Below are 20,352 nucleotides of genomic sequence, written 5' to 3'. Positions count from 1 at the left end.
GGCTGTCATTAGTGAGTAGGAGAGCTGGGGAACGGTCCTGCTTGCTTTACATCGCTAGGTTTCTTGTTACATTTGCCTGGGGTTTCTTGCGATTTTGTTCCCCAATTTTTTTCTTCTTCTTCAGAATGTTCTAAAAAGGAGGGGGGGATGTTCTATGCTGTTTATAGAGGTTCTTAGTAGAAATCATGTATGAATCAAGATTTTCAAGGTTATTATGGTATTACTATTCGAGGTGTTTAATGTGTGCTTCCTATGTTATGTTATTTATAAGTGTTTAGATATTGCCTATTTAAGTTATTTGTTTATTAATCTTTTTAGAAACTGAATGTTATTTATACTTTATTTAGCAAGAGACCAGAGTCCTAGCCAATTACACGGTTCGTTAAGGACATCTAGGACCGGAGTCCTAGCTGATTACTCGTTCGTTAAGGACATCTAGGATATGCGATTTTGCAGTTTCCTTAGTTTTTTATAGGTGCTTCGTATGTGAATTATTTATTAATACTTTTAAAAAATTGAATGATATGTTATGGGTTTTTATGTGGTGGCTTCTAAATTTATTTAGCTAGTTACTGGGTCTTTTGGTTTTGTGGGGATAGTAATTATATTTTGTTCCTAAGTCCTGCTGAGTCTATGAATTTATTTATATTTTTATATGCTGATTGTTTATTTTTTTATTAGAGTCCATAAGTAACTCTGGGTATGTGTGTGGTGATCCAATCTCTTTTTGGTTTTTGATAAATATTTTACGAGCGGGTTGATATTTTGGGCATATATTGAATACATGGTGTAGATCTTCGGTAGTGTGACAGTTAAAGCAGTTAATGGTTGCTGGTTTTGGTCCTATAAACCTTCCAAATCTGCTTGTTAGTTTAGTTTTTCCAGTTATTATCCTGTTTATGGTTTTCTGTTCTAAATAGGTACCCTTAGGTAGCTGTATCAGGGATGGTCCTGGCTTTTAAAAAGCTGTCGCCAAAAAAATCGCCAACCTGAATATTTTGTCGCCAATTTTCAAAAAGTGTCGCCAAAAACAGTAGTGTACATTTTTCCAAGTGTTAATTTAGTCTATTAATGTAACAGGCAATGAAAATTACAAAAGATGGATTAGTTAATACTTTAATTACAAGAAGCATTAACAAAATGTTACAAAGTGTTACATGAAGATCCGTCGCGATTTTAGGGCTGCCCACTTGTTGAATGCAGTTTCAAAGTCTAATTTTTCACATCTGTACATGCTGATTCTCATTAAATTCTCGAGAGATGAGATGCAGAGCTTATTTCTGATGTCAGTTTTTATGAAGTTCATCTTACTGAATCCACATTCACAGTCTACAGTGCTGACAGGTGACACCAGTAGTCTCTCAGCAGCCCCCCCACCCCCAATGGCTAGCTTCACAAAGCTTGTAGCGAATTGCTTCCTAAATCCCAAGAATGATCACTGAATGCTGTATAAATTTTCTCGACAAGAAAAATAGGATCTCCATTCCCACGAATGAAACTTACACGAGTCAACACCTGGCAATATTGGACCGTATATATAAGCATAAATTCACACCCAACTTAGGGATTCTTTCACTCCTGTATTTTGAGAAATAAATAATTATTATTAATTATGCAAAACTGTTTTTTTGCTATTTCTTGTTGCCGAGTTTAAGTCTCTGCAGCCGTAACACAGGACTGATGGCAAAAGGAAAAGATCAATGAGTAAAATGCTGCACTGGCGACAGATGTAATTGTGATTTAGATTGTTTCCATTTGCTTTGTATTTATACACAGTTGTCGGTACTTCAAAGCTTATCAGTTTTCTATGAAGGTTCAGCAAAACTATTGTATTGGTATATGTATAAAAAAAACAAGGATTAGCCATACAATTAATTGTGTCTGTTCTATTCGCGTCTTCAGAAGTCGGTCAGTTGTAGGTATAGTGCGGTAGCATGATTGACTGTATCGCAGCATACAGTACTCAGCCCAGATGTCAGCATAAGCAGATTATGATGTAACAATGCACTGTAAAGATGGGGTTGTCAATAAGAACAAAGGATCGTTTGTGTAACAGATTGATACCAATGCATTGCTTAGTCAAGTTTGTGGCTTCCTTTCGTTCTGCCTTTTAATTTATCCAGTCCAAATCCACGATTGTATGTACAAATTAAATAACCAAAAAGTATGTCGCCAAAAAAATCGCCAGATGGGATATTTTTGTCGCCAATAAGGAAAAAAAATCGCAATTTGCGACATTGGCGAAGCCCAGGACGATCCCTGTGTATGTTCCTATCTACATTTTTTATTGCAAATGACTTCTTAAAAACCAATGGACAAATTTCCAATAATTTGGCAGTCACCATCTTAGCACAAAGGGTTTTCAAGTTTGTACAAATGCTGATCTACATTCAAATGTAGCTGCTGTTACTAAAATAATCTTTAAATGACAACAGACATTCTCAACAACAGGCCTAATTACTCACCTGGCCGACATCATTCTCAGCAACAGGCCTAATTACTCACCTGGCCTAACTGAGCCAGAGATTACTCACCTGGCTGATGTCTTCCTAACAGTCAAACACATTTCAATTGGCTAAGAGATATGGGTCAAGTAGGATGTTTTCTATAGAACTTTTAACATACCTGTTGACTATATGTTATGAACACAACTGTTTCAAGTGTTTTCTAGTTCATTGCACATCAGCATCATCTGTCCAGTATTGAAGTCCCCTATACCAGGATGCTTTGCATCTAAGCTGATCGAATTTTGTTCCTGTTTTTTTTCAAAGTTGTGTACATGTTTTTCTTCTGTTAGTAATGGCAGCCATATTTAATGTTGGAATGGCATCATAATTTAAAATCTGACAGACTTTAAAGATAAGACACTTCTTGTCAAATCGGATAAGATTCTGTTAAATGGTTATTTACAAGAAGTTATTAATGTTTTTTCTAGTTTTAGTAACAGCAGCCATATCAGACAGATTGGCATTCTTTTGTACAAACATGTAAACACTCATACTGAATTTAAATTTAGTAAAGATCTGCCATGTAGTTTCTGAGCAGAAGTTGTTTAAACATTTTGTTTCTATTTTTGATAAATGTGGATATTTTTAATGGATAATCAGAATCCTTAGTAGAAAAGTTAAAAGTCCTTCATGCTATGATGCTTTCTGTAAAGTTTCGTAAAATTCTGTTCGATAGATACTTTTCAATTGTTGATAATGGTCACTAAATTTGATGGCCAATCTGCATCAATGGCACAGTCTGAAAATCCTTCATGCCAAGATGCTTTCTGTCAAATCTGGTTAAGTTACATTGAATGGATGTTAGCTCACTTGGCCCATAAGACCATCTTAGCTATGGTATGGTCCTTTATCCATCATGTGTCATCCATTCTCCACTGCTATTTACATCATCTCATAAAAATAGGACCAAGTGGGTTTTATACCACTCACCTAGGGAGTTGCACTGCTTGCAAAATTTGAAAGCCAATCTAAGCCAGGATGTTTTGTTCACATTCTACTGAATGGTTTTTGTATAAGGTGTTGAAAGGTTTATTAATTTTTTTGACAAGTTGTCCACATTTGATGGTGGATTTGCACCATTTGCATAAATAAGACAGACCCTCATACCATGATGCTTTCAGTTAAATGTTAAATTTTACTGAAATTTTAAATTTTGAGAAGACTTCATTTAAAGTCTTCCTGTCTTTAGTAAAGGCAGCCATATCTTATAGCAGATCAACATAATCTGAACAAATATGAAAGCACTAAGTGCCAGGACACTATCAGCATCAAATATAATCAAGTTCTCTTGAGTGTTTTTCTAAGAAGTGGTTTGAATTTTTTTTTTCTTTGTCAATAATAATGGCCATATCAGATGATGATCAGCATCGTTTTAACAAATTAAAATGAGCTACATGCTAGGATGCTTCCTATCCAATTTTAAAAATACTTGTAGTAACCGCAGCCATATTTTCTGTGGAATGGCACGACTTGATGAATTATAAAGGCCTTCATGCCATGATACTTTCTTTCCAACTTTGTCAAATTATGGCAAGTGGCTTTAAAAAAAATTTATTTAAATGTTTTACCATTGTAGTGATGGTTACCATATTTCACTGTAGATTAACATAATTTGTACAAATCTGAAAGGTCTTTATGCCATGATGCATTCAGCAGAATATGATTATATTCTGTTTGGCGGTTTCTTCTTGGGAGTTGTAAGAAAGGTTTTTATATTTTTAGTAATGACAGCCATATTTTATGTTGGATTTAATTTTATTTATATAAAAAAAAATAAGGGTAATTCCTAAATGGCAAGATGATAAGTACCAACCTTGATTGCTGACATACACCTGAGACAAAAGGCACAAAGAACAAAAGGGCCATACAATAAGCTGATATCATGGCCATCTGGCAAGGTAAACTAAAATCTGTAAGACATGCCGGCCAATTCGAAATGAATCATCCTAGCATAATGAGTATTTGATTCTGCATGAATGATTTTGATCCATCAACTATGTTGTAATTACTGAAAAGAAACAAAAAGACCCAAGCAGACATGATATTGGTCACCAGGTTTTAGCACTACTGGTTATAGACCAGAAGAGTCTGTGGGATATCTGTTGTCCATTCTCCACTAGCACAAGTTCGATATTGCTACCTTCCCCACAAAACTACTTTGAGAATTGCTTAGAAACTTTAGAGACACATTCATCATATGGTCTAGTTGGTCCTAAATGTAAATGGTGGTACTAAGATATATAGTTATGGCCACCACACCAGTCATCTTGAAAATTTTGTTATCGATACTCTTCTTGAATATCAACATGGGGTTTCTACTAAAAGACTTCCTATGACATCGAGTTGGTCATAAATGAAACTTGTGCCAATCTGACATCCAGTATGACTGTCATCTGGAAAATCTTTGGCTCCTGAATGGATGATCATATCAACATTTTCATTTAAAGACCTTGTATGATGTCTAACTGGTCTTATATGAAAATGATGCCAAGCTGATATCCAATATGGCCACCATGGCAGTCCTAATGGAAATTATTTATTGCTACTTTTCCTGAATCAACATGAAATTTACACTAAAAGTCTTCTCATGATGTTTAGTTGGTCCTAAATGAAACTGGTGCCAACTTGACATCCAATATGGATGCCATAGTGGCCATCTTGAAAATCTTGTTATTGCTACTCCTCCATCATGAATGATCACAACAACATGGGTTTTTTATTTTAAAAAAGACTTCTTAAGGTATCTTGCTGGTCCATAATAATGGTGCTGATCTGACATTCCATGTGGCCATCAAGGGAGCCATCTTAAAAATCTTGTTATCCTAACTCTACTTGAACAGAAAGTCAAAGTGATGTGGGGTTTTCACCAACATCTTATGTCCAGTTTGTCCTTGGTGAAAATGGTGCCAATCTGTTGTCCAATATGGCTGTCAAAGTAACCAACCATGAAAATTATATCACTGATGCTTGTCCTGAATGGAAAGCTATTTTGAAAATATTATCTCCTATAAAAATGGATGAATATTTGAGGTTTTCACCAATTTACTTCTGATAATACCTAGTTGGTCCTAATGAAAAATCTGCCAATCATATATCCAATATGGCTGCCATGACAACTGTCTTAAAAATATTACTCTCACTACTCCCCCTGAATGGATGATCATTATGATGGGTTTTTCACAAAGTCCGAAATAAAAATGATGCCAGTTGTACATCAAGCATGGCTGCCACAATGACTGTTGTCACTACTCCCTGCTACTAATGCATAAACCCACTGTAGGATATGCTAATCCCAAGAATGAACAAAACTGGGTTTTTCCTTTTCTTTTCTTCTGCATCTGCACTAAATGTTGAACTGAATTCCATTTTTAATGATTGCTGATAATACATGCACTGGGCATGTGACAGAAAGTGAGGAGGATGCCTCTATTTAAATCCCCAACAGCTTAAGTATCTTTATCTTTCAGTGTGTACTTTTAGATACATGTGATTTCAATTTAAGGTCATCCATGTAGTCCACTCAAGACAAAAATAGAAACATCACTCAGACTCTTGGTACTGAACAAAGTATGTTTTAAGGTCATTTTTCTGCTGGACAAAATTAGAAACATCAATCTGGCACTGTGAACTAAACACAGTATATGTTGATGTCCTTTTCCTGCTGAATCTACATATGTATCAAGTAAAAGACCAAGTTAGCATGACACATTTTGCTTTCTGTTAGATTTGTCAATCCTTGGATAACATGTTGCAAAACTGAGCAGTTAAAAGATACGTTTGTGATTGAATTTATTTGTTGGAAATATATAAATCAAAGGCAGACAATTGCTTATGTTTAAATGGGGCCAGCGGGAGGCATTTAAATTAAGCATAAAATGGAATGCATTTTTATGAGGGCGTGGCTAATAAGCAATCCTTAGTATGAAACGAGCATAAAAATACCAACAACACTAATCTGGAAAAATATTTACAACAACTCGAAATGTACATAAGGTATTATTTGAAGAAAAAAATAACTTTCAAGGATTTAATTGCTAGCTGGTGCTAGACTAAAATTCTCTGAATTTAAAATGAATGTATGGGGCAATTAATTTGTTAGAAAAAGAAGGTACAAGGAGACAGCTTGCATACTTGTTATACACAGTCTTCTTTACTACATTCATGGTTTATATTAAAAGTTAATTGGCCTATCAGTAGCAAGATCATCTTATTAAGATATGAGGAAACATACATTCCATTTGATCAAATCTGGATCATAGATGAGATCTCCAAAAGTGGTAATGGATGAACAACAGATTGATGATGCATATATGGCCATACCACAAGCTAACAGTTAAGAGAACTAAACATGTCATCGAGTTTTGTAGGTAACATTTTTAACTGTCGATTCATAATGTAATATAAGTAAATGGATTTAAAATGTAACGATACAAATGTAACTAAATGCAAGGCTTGTTATATTTGTAGGATGTTGGGCATCAAATTCACACTATATTTATTTACCTGATTCAGCAATTTCTTCCATGCCATCTAAGGGGTTGATGATCCCAGGATATTCATCACCAAATGACATGTGTGTGATTCGGTGGGTCAGGTTGAACTGTAAAATAAAAGTATCCACATTATACAGTAAACCCTGACCTATTAACAACTTTATATCAAATAAAGTACATGTGGTTTTATACACTGAACACCAGTACATGTTGCTGATGCACAATAGAGATTGTAGGCTGGAATGTATTCTGTCAGTGTACTATTTAATAACATCTCAAACAATTAGTAAACTGCTTCAACTGGAAGCAAAAACAATTATTTCCGCTGAGTTCAGCATCTCTGTGATATAAAGTTTGACCAACAATTTGAATTTTCCACTAAGGCATTACCAGGAAACCTGACATCATCAAGACTATGAGATGTAGCAGGGTCCAAATATTTCTCAATTAATTAAGTACTATTTACTAAGAAATGGATGGTAAAAATAAAATTTTCCAAGTGAATATCAATTGAAATTATTATTTTTCATTGACACAAGTCAGCATCAAGGTATTTTTTAAAGTAATATGCCAGGATTCAATACCTATATTCAAAATTTAGACTACCAAACATAAAAGTGAGTATAGATTCAAGAAAAACAACACAAAGTGTCAACAGGATATTTTTTAATTTTAATATAAGCAATCATTTTTATATTTACTTTTTTGTATGTAGCCATATCACAGTATAAAAACAGAATGATCAAAATATGGTTGAAATAATGATGAAAACATTCACTGATCACGTAATAATTGGTAACAAAAGTTATATGAGGATATCAGTCTTCATTATAGCTGAGTTTCATTTTCATTTTAAAGTCCTTTTCCTTGTCAGCAATGTGAATTATATAAAGACGTCTTAAGTCTCTTCATGATGGAGGTAAACAAATCGCTACTGAAAAGAACCCATCAATAATAAATCTGATACATAAAATTTTTATTTATCTTACTGAATTTTCATTTTTATTACAAGGAGTTAAGATCAGCCTGAAACTTTCAGTATCTGTGTATGATGGCAAGTATTTCCTCAACAAAATTGGAGTGAAAGACAAACTATGTATCTTTGTTCACAAGGATATATGCCAAGGCTTGAAGAAAGAAAATATTATTTAATTAAGACTTAACTAAAAGCTATCATATCCATAAGGACACATTTTTGTGGAAAAATTGCATTAAACGTACCTTCTCACTTCCAAATGCTTGAAGATCATGGACTGAAAAAGGCAAGAAAATAAATTGAGCTTTTGAGTGTTAAAAATTTGCATGTGTATAATTAATGTGGATAGAATTTGGATCTAAATATAACTGTAAGTGAAAATTCCAGTGAAACTATAGTCTTTGGCGTTTCTTTTACTGTGATCTAATTAACTCCTCATACAGTAACACAAATAAAACCATGTCTGTCTTTTCTAATCAGTTTGGTACACTTGCCCGTGTCCATCATGCCTTTGTGCTGTCATCCGTCATATTTAACTCCTCATAAAGTAACAAGAGAAAAATCATGTCTGTCATTTCAAATCAGCTGAATCTACTAGGCATGCATCTATGTCCATCTGTGTGAAAAATAAAAACTTTCCAAAATATACATTTATCCCAAATCTCACCTGCATTCTATTTACAATTCAGCCATCTTCTGACCATTTTTTGTTTATGGTTGCATATTTAGAATTTGTGTTTATTACTTCCACTCATTGTTTCCTTTAAGTTTTGCTCATTTGAAATTCATTTACTTAAGTCTGGGTTTCTATTTCTAAGAAATTTATACTGTGCTATTAAAAGCATGCTTTTATGAAATAGCAAAAGCATAAAATGCAAAAGCCAAACAATGAATTTATGACAAAATATAACAACAGCAATTAGTGTAAAAATGTACTTGTTGATTATCTGCCAGAAAATTTCAAATTTTATTTCATCTGGACAGAAACTGTACAACACAATCCCTAGCGATGATTCCATCCCATCAATTGTAGCTGATTTTTATGCCTGTATCAACATGCACAATGAGTAACTAGTCGTGTTGAAAAAGTGCCTGTCATTGTGACTAATCTGGTTCTGGATTATTATGCAAAAGGGACAAGGACTGGAAATTTGTGTCAGATTCAAAATAATCAATTTCAAATCCATTAATGAAATCGGTTGTGTTTCATTTCATTTTCATTTATCATTATTCCATCCACATTCCATGTTTTGCATTTGCATGCTGTTTTCTTCAAAATGCATTCATCATTTAGTTGGAATTCTTTCTGCATTCTGTTGCTGTTCATTCTGCATTCCATTTTCATTTTGCAGTAAAAGTACCTACATATCCTACAGACTGCAGCTCGATGGTTTAAAAATTCATTGTATGCATTGTAAACATTATAAAATCTCCACAAGTATCTAATTAGTTGTAATTACATCTGCCTTACAACCCACAATATGTCAAGTGAGTGATATAGCTCTCCTTGTTATAAGACAGAAGTTGAGGTCCATAACTGCCAAGTGCACCATACACTGAACCACGTTTTAGTGAGAACAATGTTATGTACTGAACCATAGTATATCAAGGACAACATTATGTATTGAACCATACTAAAGTGAGAGCAATGTTATGCACTGAACCATGGTATAGTGAGATCATGATGTATTGAACCATGGTATAGTGAGAACAATATGTGCTGAACCATGTTTAGTGAGAATAACATTATGTACAGAACCCATGATATTGTGAAAACAACACCATATATTGAACCACGGTACTGAATCATGTTTTAGTGTGAGTAACATTTTATACTGAACAATGGTATTGTGAGAACATTCTGTAAAGAACCATGGCATAATGAGAAAAACATAATGAACCATGGTATAGTGAGAACATGTACTGAATCATACTGAACCATAGTATGGTGAAAACATTGTGTACTGAACTATGGTATAGTGAGAATATAGTTGCAACATAGAGGAACTATTAAAATGTATCAAATAATAATGCTCTATCTTATTTTCTTTAAACTTATGCTGTCATACATTTAAGAGACCATTTCAAATACTATGGTTTATTTTTAGTGTTGTGGTCCATAGTGGTACTGTGTTATATCTAGAATAGCATAAAAATGACGAGGGCTTTCTTGAAAAGGTCCATTTCTTTTCCTTTTGCTTAATGTTATATAACTTACCATGCACATGATGCTGTTGAAAACTCTTCCCTGGTGCAAAATGAAAATTTCCAGCAACCTGTTAAAAAAAATACAGATCTAATCATTGACATAACAAAAGAGAAGTATTGTGAAGTCTATTATACATGCAGCTGTGTCTTTTGACCTGCGTTGTATTTTATTTCTAAAAATACAAAGAGCTAGAAATAATGTGAAATTTATCCATTAAAAACACAATGTAGGTTATTTCTAGGGTATTGGTTGATTGATCTCTCAAGCTACCAGTCTATCTATCATACCAAGAGATACTGATACACAATGATGTTTTGTGTCCTTGGCTTTAAGAACACTTAGAACACACTAGATATAATACTGCTGAGGAAATGAAAGCTAACTGCTCTTCCCAAGGACACACAATGGTAACTGACCCAGGCTGTCCTAGGTGGGTATACAATTATAAGTCCAACACACAATCAACTGAGCTGCTGTGACTTTCTAGATATAAAAATGAGGGAAACAAATATGTACATTTGACAAATATTTGCTTGCTGCACTAATTCCAAAAAAATCTCTTAAGCCAATGAATTTAACATTTTATGATAATATGCAAAATATTCTCAATACTGGTAAGCTGTTGTTAACATCTTCTCATAGTTCATAGTATAATAGTCCAAATGATGTTAAGTGGCCTTGTTACATGTACAAAACCTCGTGCAATCCTTTTTTTAATTCAAATAAATCAATATTTCTGGTACATATTAAACAATCCAATCAACATTACTTTTTTTTCCACCAATAAGGTCTTTTGCAGTTATATGCATTTAATAAGTGAATTGTCATGTATGATGAACATCAATGTTTTGATTGCTTTTTCCATTATGACCAATTTTTAAGTATCTGGTGATAACACTGTGCCGTTGTATCATGTACAAGTCCATCTCACACAAGACACTCACTTTATTGACTTTTATCATTCCATATAATTGGCAGCCTTCATTCTGTTGTGCTTTCATCTTTTCATTCCAGCCTTCTCTTTTACATTGCTCAATTGTCTCTGAATTTTTAAATGCCCATCCTTTTTTCATGTATGCTTCCCTCACATCTTCACATGTGTTACAACACCTGTGGATAAAATTTACATAAATATGTCATAATCATTTGCAATATGTTCTGTACATGAAGAGCATATTTTACCATCTTGTGTTACTTCCCACTTTAAACTGTATATTACTAACAATGAACTCTTTTCAGACACAATTTTTTTGACAGAAATGTAACAAACTATTCAGTTTTTCCCAGTTTATTTTAGATAGATTTCTATATTAAGTAACACTTTTTGTAAACTCTGTTAAAATTTCAAAATTATTATTAAATGTTAGAATGTTAATCTGTTCTACAATTTATGCTTACATTTACTTCTGGTAAAAGATTAAAGACTTTTACATGGATTCTGTAAAAGCTAAAACAATGTTTTTCAATATTGTGACATCTATATTTGTAAAGAAGATGACAATAATTTTATTACACATTGATTTTAAGATTTATCAGTAGCCAGTTCTTATCCTCCCATTGACACAATATTTTTATCCTTGATTTCACTGTCGGTATTTATCTACTTTATGTACCTGAGTTTGACATTAATTCATTGCATATAGGTATAAATTTTAAGGTCTCTCCATGCCCCTTCACCTCCTTCCCCTTACCCATTTCAGTCTTAAGATTTGTTTATTATTGTATTTAAATTTTGCCTTTCAAAAACAAAGTATGTTTAATATCATATAACAAAATGATAAGAATGTGTATTAAAAATGAACTTACTTTAATGTGTCAGTCTCTGCGCCATAACAACTCTCACATCTATTTGGATCAAGTTTCTTCTTCAATGTCTACAAATCGAATCAGAATTTTTCTTTAATATAAGAAATAGAAATTGATGCAACTGCCTTAAAGTGAGCAAATCATATTATTTCCTGATTAATGTGAGAGCTATAATCTTGCTAGATGAGCTGACATCACATGATATGAAATACATACACAAAACTACATGTTCTGTTGCAAATGAAAAACAGCAAACTGCTATAAAGGGATACACTTAGGTCACCTGGATGAGCCGTATTCAAAAGCCATATCAAACACGATCTTTCATCTGAATAAAAAAAACAACACATGAATATAATTTTGCATTTCTTACATACTCCATCATTTACACTTTCTTACTGCCCCGAGCTTTACAGTGTGAATGCAATTAAAAACAAAATTGGGATATATACAAGTTTGATATAATGCATCAAGAAAATGTAGACGCCATACATATAAATAGTTCAAACCTGGGTGTGTGATAGGGAAATATGGTTTTATTTGGGTTTCTGGTTTGGGTGCCATTTTTCAGCACATGACAGACTATACCCATTCCACTTTATTTTCAGTAAACATAATGTTCTTTGCCAAAATATTATGTTAACCTCCACAATAACCAATAACTACATAAAAGTGGAGCACTATCTCTTCTTTGCCCAACTTTGAAATATGGATGCAGTGGTAACACACTCATTTTATGCCTCCAAGTTCTTGGCTTTAAGGCATTTTCCTGCATTTACCAAAATAAGTTGTCACCCATCTAATATCCATAGGTGCAAAATCCCTTATACAGGAGCCTTAGACAATTGGTAGGTTGACCTTTTATTAGTGTGCAAGCATTATGAAGAGATGTCCAGATTTACTTCAAGAGAGCTATTCAGTAATTTTCTGACCCTGAGATCACTGGTTATATTTCTAACAGTGTTAGCCAAATGATCAATGGTTATTGAATTTTCCAGATGGCTACTCAATTTCAAGAAATAATCTATACTGGATACTTTTTCCTTCTTTAATCCGTTTTAAGAAAGATCAATGTGTTGTGATCACCAACAAAATTAGATTATGTAATTTTGGATACTACTTTCATTTTTTGTGTGGAAACTAAGAGTTGTTTCTTCTAAGTGTCACAGGATATTTCATCTACCATACACAACTAACAAGACCATGAGGAGTTTTATTTGCTTTAATAACAAGTAATAGAAATAAACATAATCTGACCTAATTAAACACTGAGTGGATGACAAGACAAAATATCTGGACCATGGTCAAGTCAATGAACTTTGGATGTCCTGAATAACAGAAACTGTCAAAATATTGTAAAACCAGACATTTCTGTCAGGAATTATACTCATCATTATTGTAGAATTAAAGAAAAAGCTTCTCAGTGTGAACCCACATTAAATTTTGTTAAAACAAGAATGAACACAAGGAAAATGACTAAATCATTCAGATTTTGTACCACATAACTTGTATCATGCATAAAATGAAAAAATGTCTCATATCTTAGCAAGGCAACATCATGAATCAGAACTTGATTTTTTTTGCAAAAGGCACATCAAAACTGCACACAAAAAACAGCGGATGAATTCACCTATTTAAGGTATTAAACATTCACAATACTACAATATTCTCCATATTTATTACACAATGACTGACTGCTTTAAGAGAGTGGTGGGGAGAGAACTTGATCCATCATAGCAGTATTGATTTTAACATCTGAGTAAAAGTATGAATGATAGACCCCCCCAAAAAACTTTGCTATTATTATCTACATAAGTTTCATATCACTTTCATAAGCATACACACAAAACAAATGAATGAACAAATGAGCTTCCAAAATAGTTTTCATTTTCTGGTGGACTCAACTTAAAGAAGCAAAGCTTACCTCAACTATATCTTCTGACTTGTCTCCTAAATCTGTAAAATTAAAACACAGATTGGTATCTCTATTTTATTTTAACAAAAATAAATATAATGGCTAAACTATTTAACTCAACACAACAGGTACTGCTAAAAATCTGTAATCATGGCTGGAAAAGGGACATTTTAATTTATTACATTACCCAGTGGAAACTGCACAGGATCTCATTATTTTTTGAACAGTCAAACCTAAAAGGGACCAGCCATGAAACTGGTCAAATTCTGTTAACACTTTTTTTTATAGAAATAGTCAAAAATGTTCCTACTTTCTGTAACCAGTGCTCATACATGGTAGACCAGTATCCTTTGTATAAATTTAAAATGTCTTTATTGCTAGGTTGCTCTTCGTCAAATAATATGGTCCAAATCAGTTTTTGAGAAAAGTCATTCATATTCATGAGAAATAAAGATTATCTAGGCAGCCAAATGTTAAGAAAGCACATGGTGGACATTCACCCATAGCCTGTGAATGTGCATGCCAGAACGTTCTGTGCCATGTCTGGCTGAATTTGGTTCAGTACTTCTTTGAAGTTGAAAACAGCAACTATTCATGTACAAAATACACTGCAAGAAGCACACAATATCATGGAGGATATCATAAGCTTAGTGTCAGGTAAGCTTTTGATATTTGATATTACACATTGCTTTTTCTGCTAGATATTTTGGACAGTTTTCCTCCCTAAAACTGCATAATTCAAGACCAATCAGACCTTATGAGAAAAGTTATTATATAGGTATTTAAATAAATGCTGGTGTCTTTACTCATAATATTTTCCCATTTAATTATTAAGCTTATATTAGTTATTTGTGTGACAGAGCACAGAATCATTTCCATTGCAACATATTCTCGAGTGATTGACGACACAACGGAAAAATGGGGGGGGGGTAAGCAGATTATACTGCTGAATACTCACTTTATAATCGTTCTGAGATTAACTGTTAATAAATATCTCTTCATAACGGTGTACTTTATTATTTCCTCATAGGACAACATTAATTTCAGGATAAATTACAGTATATTGAGGCGACCATCGAAAACATTATTCCACGTGGTTTCCGTTCGCTTAACATGTGTACCACTTCACACATTGTGTACTACATCACTAATTTTTATGTTGAATTGGATACATCTAGTTTTATTGTTTGATCCAAATTAGATGTTTTTTATATATACAAAAGATCGACTCTTTTTGAGAAACAGTGTCGATCGAACGATAGATTTGAATGCGATAGAAGTAAAATGGAAAACCAAAAAAAAAACAAGGTTAATCAGTACTAACATATTTAATTGGTCTACAAATTTAAAACAACGTAAATTAGAACAAGTTAATACTTGCCGTTTGTGCCACGCTTGACAAATATCAATTCACTTTTTGAAAAAATCAGTTAATTTTTTTTGTGTGTGTTACTCCTTGGTTTCTTTGCCGCCATATAAAATCCCTCAAGTTTCTCAACTGCATGAGCTTTACATAGTCAACATTTTGGGTCTCCAGCCACCTTATGGCAATATCAAAATATTTGATTGCTTCCTGTGCAGAGGGGTGGGGGGTACAACATCTGCGTCTGCATCACTTTCAACATTTGTGTTACTCCAGTTAGAATTGTCTTCTGCTGCAAATTAGTTTGCTATAGAAATAATTATAGTTTCATCTGACATTATTCAGCAGTGGGACAATCGTTGTCAGCACAAAGCCACTCCTCCATATCATCAAGAGAAACGCCCATCTCAGGACCATGAGCCTGAAGGAATTTCTCCCAAACAGCCTCGGCATTAATGACATCAGTTTCACTGAAACATTCGAAGTCACTATCATCGTCGTTGTCTCTGTTACTGTTTTGCTTTACGTCAAAGGCAGCTCCAAGACCCTTAATCCAGCACCCGAGGTCTCTTGTAATCAAGTTTTTAAAAAATGCAACAAACACTTCCCCAAGTTGTTGATCAAAACAAAGCCGGCATGTACATGTAATTAGGTTCTCACAGAAGTACTCACGGGTTTCAATGTGATGGTCAATTGACTCTTTTCATGTTTTCAATGAACAGAATATGTTGTGATTATAATGTTTACACTGAAACGGAATTAAAGGATTAGAACGTGACTTTCACACAGGAAGACGTTTAATTGGTGTTTATTTCATTCTCTGTTGCCACCTGTTAGTATTTACCAGAAGTTTTCATTGATCGCTATTTCACCAGATTGTTTATTTACAGTATACTGACAACTATTTATCATAAAAACTTACATAATATATGATATCTTTAAACAGAGGTCTCGCTAGGATTTTAAAACTGGGTCTTTCTGCCTCTGAATTCAACCACTAAATATCAGTACATTTTCTCACTCGGCTGCCAGTCAAAGCCTTTGAACTAGCCACCTAGCTGTTGCATCATGTTCTTTTTTTTTTAATGTACTCTTATAAAATGGCAACAGTACATCAAAGAGTCTTTCAGTCACTGAATTCTGTCATTGTAAATATCAGCACAGTTAACTGATCAACACATTTTCCCACAAAGCAGGTGGCTGAAACAGGACCAGCAAATCTTTGAATTTTCCCGTGCACCTATTACATGCGTACGGAGGACTCCCGCCTCAGTGATTTTCTGCGTCCCAGATCAAAAATTGGCGTCCAAATATGCGTAATTAAGCATTTTTGAGATCTCTGAAATTAATTCTACTTTAGAACTTGCAATTTTCAAAATATTGATTATATTTTTACGGGCATTAATCACCATTTTCGAAGAAAAAAACGAGCAATGTATCAAGGTTTAATTTATCAATTCTTATCGTAATTTTTTCATGCTCAGCATATTTTAAAGATATTTTAAATACATTTTCTCTGGAAAAAATCTGGAGCCAAGATGGACATCGCATTATAAGCGGGATCGCGAGTTATCCGGGCGCGAGTTATCGAGGGAGCAGTGTACTCTGTTCCATGATTCCAACTGATAAAGATGTGTGATATTTAATTGATAAGGAAAATGATGACATTTAGATTACTGAAAGGTTACACTGTATATACAAATACCATTGAAATGATGACATCTAGATTACTGAAAGGTTACACTATATATACAAATACCATTGAAATTTCATGGGATAATGTATGCAACTGCAATTTTAAAAACTGAATACAATCTCTCTCTCTCTCTCTCTCTCTCAAAATTTTGTCTTTTCCTATGGGCATGTACCTTGTAAACTTAAGCTTGCCTGAGCTGAATTTAGCTTGTTCTGAGCATCAGACAAGTTGATTTGCAAAGCCCTGCCATTGTAAACCATTGAAGCAGCACTAGTTAAAAGAATGGATTATAAAACAAACCTTCCTTTTCTGGATCATCGGCTTTTTTCTCTCCTGTCAGTGTCAGTCTCTGTTTGAAGAGGGAATGATCAACATCTATTTGCTGTTCTCCAGACACGTCCATTGCATCAATACTTAAAACTGAAATGAGTGTGTTTATAATTAAGAGTCTTTTAAGTTACAAAGTATAATCCACATTTCTCAACTGGAGCTGATGTTGCCACTCTGCAACTCTCATCTTTTACCTTTTTTCCCAATGAATCACCTGTCATCTACAAACAATCTGATCTCAATAATTCAAACTCTGTTAATTCCAAACTACTTTAGTTCTGTGCTATACAAGCTCTTTGTTATACAGACTGCTCTTCATATTAACAGAACTGGTAATGCATTCCATTTAAATCACTATATTTAGTTTTATCATAGCTACTGATTTTCTTTCAATTAATCTTACACCTAGACTATCAAAACCTAATTATAGAATGATTTCATGTATCCCATACTCTATTTTTATGGTTTTGAATAGAGACATAACTTATGATCAAACAATGCCTCCAATACGACATTACTACAGAACAACCTAACTACAAGGCACTCAGTATAAGGCTGTCAATTGTATTAGGTGTGTATCGTCACCTATCCCATTATTTAATAATATGTAATCAAATACTTGAGTATCACATATAAGGTAGTCCACTTTTATGGCTTATATGAACAGTGTTATAGTGATGGGGGTACTGTATAATACTGTTTTAAATTTCTTTCTTAACATGAACTGTGTTATAGGTGAGGGGCCAATACATTACTTTAATACAAACTTGCGAATTGTGAAATGCTGCTGGAAAAACAAGAACTCAAAATTAAACCAATCTGTCTTCTGCCACTTAGACTTGTACAGAGCTTGTAATGGCTATGCTTTAAGTTTGATCAAAAAGACTACTGTATATTCTCACTGAGAAGTCCAACTGCAAACAACACAGACCCAGATTGACCATCACATAGTGTGACAATTTACATTTTTTGACATTTTACATTAAGCAAAATCAAGTCTTGAAAAAATGTGCAGTCTACTAACTAATACTTGTTGCTTAATGAACATAGAATTTTACAGTGAGCATTCACTACATCCAAACTTTACGTAATGAGCTTTGACTTGGCTTTGTGAATTTAGCACCATTTTTTTAGCACATAGCAGCCAGGATATGTGGTCAATAGAGAACCAGATAAGACCCTGGGAAGAAAACCAACCCACAAAAAGCTACTGTCAAGCTGTCTAACATACCCGTGCTGACTGAGCCAAGACTCAAACGCACACCAATCAAGGTCAGATGTGATTCATCTATAAAGGAGAGCAGCTGTAACTACTCGGCTGCACAGGACCTGAGCTACTAAATACTATTCCATTATAATATTTAATGATGTTGCTGGGCATTGATGTCACTGTTAACACTATTAACGTAACTGCAATATTTAATTATCTTGCTCAGGATTATGATGTCACTATTAACCCCATTAACTGCAATATTTAATGATGTTGCTATAGTGTCAATGTGCAAGATTTGATGATTTAGTGATATGACACTATGATATTGGTAAATATTAAAATGTAATAGAAAAGTATACCAAAATCATGATAAATATTTCATGCTGTAGTCTATCAAAGACCTGAAGATTTGATCTGAGATATCCACAGCATACCATGTATCTTAACATTTGGCATTTCTAGTGATCACAGTGTACACAGAGAATACACAGAAAATTCAATTTTATAGACTCTTGGCCTGTATGAGCAAAAAGTTAATTTTCAAGACTGTTAATAACATGTATTTAAAGGATCTTATAACACTTCTTGTTTCATACAAAATTTATGAAATTATTGAATAATCAGCATGATGCAGTTATTTGGTCCACATTTCTGCATTTCATTGTTTCAATGCTTTTCATTTATCTCTCTGAAATGCATTCAGATTTTGTGTTTATCGCTTTCATGCACCATTTTCTTTCAAGATTGTTAAAGGAACTACAGCTCTCATATCTGGCCTTACTAAAATTAGTGAATTTTAATGAAATAACAAAGGTATATGATGCAAACATCACTGAACTTTGGATAAAACAAAACTGAACCAGCAATATGTATATAAATACAGTTGTTGGGCATGTCAGTAACTTTCATTTATTTTGTTCTGTTCAAAACTTTGTATCTTACAACTACAACTACCTGAGATGTATTATTCCATTAATGATCAATGATTGTTCTCTATGTCTTCTTATTACGTACAATGTAATGGCTTATAAGGGGTGGAAAAATCATGGATTATGCTGCAAAAGTACTTCTGTGTTTTTTTTATCTGAATCTCCATTGTCCTAAAATGCATTAAATATTTTGTATTCGTTCTTCATTTCATATGCAATCATTCTGCATTCTTTTTATTTTCCATTTCTATTTCATGGTACAATTTTATAGTCTGTAATCTGTGTGCTTTTTAACAAGCCCTAGGAACTGAAATCATTCAGCAAATTTCTTCATGTCTAATGAGTACAAATTAATATTTTATCATATTACATATATTCCATTTCTGGTCCCAAAAATTGCTATAATGCTCTGCTCAATGGCTAAAAAGTACTTAAAGCATACTTCAGTCTGAACTAATGTTATGATGTGATTAGACGTACACCACTCCGTCAATAACTCCCATTTTTTTAAAACCAGAAAATACCAAAAATCGAAATTGATCCACATTTCTTGAACTTGAAAAATCGAGATCAAAATTATTAACTGAAACATTGATATATCACTCGTTTTATGGTCGAAAACTGTAGATATGACCTGGAAACTAATTAAAATTTTGAAATTATCAACTTTTAATAATAAGTCATATAACTGATTACATTTTCTTCCCAAATTACATTTTTAGTACACCATAATTAAAAGATAGTCAAGGAATTTTCGATCAATGAAAATGTCACTTACACCTAGTGTAAGCAGTACATTAATATCTAAATGCCAATTAAATAATTTTCATTACTAAGTGAAATTTGTGCTTTAATTCTATCTTTTAGTTTCACTTAAGCATAATCATCATAAATGCAACATTGTATTTAAACGTA

General features: G+C 33.4%; 1 protein-coding gene across 1 annotated transcript in view; it reads right to left on the bottom strand.

Annotated features, from left to right (window-relative positions):
• The window catches only part of LOC149783701 (endoplasmic reticulum-Golgi intermediate compartment protein 3-like), a 70,415-nt gene that overhangs the window by 37,339 nt on the left and 12,724 nt on the right, over positions 1–20,352 (bottom strand). Inside the window, exons 3-9 of the mRNA XM_089931943.1 lie at positions 17,266–17,385; positions 13,916–13,947; positions 11,992–12,059; positions 11,130–11,295; positions 10,195–10,252; positions 8,222–8,253; positions 7,011–7,107 (exon numbers count right to left, since the gene is read on the bottom strand). Of these exons, the coding sequence (XP_089788069.1) occupies positions 7,011–7,107; positions 8,222–8,253; positions 10,195–10,252; positions 11,130–11,295; positions 11,992–12,059; positions 13,916–13,947; positions 17,266–17,385 (573 nt within the window). The remainder of the gene's footprint in view (positions 1–7,010; positions 7,108–8,221; positions 8,254–10,194; positions 10,253–11,129; positions 11,296–11,991; positions 12,060–13,915; positions 13,948–17,265; positions 17,386–20,352) is intronic.

The sequence above is a fragment of the Sinohyriopsis cumingii genome, chromosome 14 (genome assembly GCF_028554795.1).
Source record: "Sinohyriopsis cumingii isolate HCF-2022 chromosome 14, ASM2855479v2, whole genome shotgun sequence".
NCBI lineage: Eukaryota > Metazoa > Mollusca > Bivalvia > Unionida > Unionidae > Sinohyriopsis > Sinohyriopsis cumingii.
Note: the sequence above shows the minus strand (reverse complement) of the source record. Positions and strands in the feature narration are given on the sequence as shown.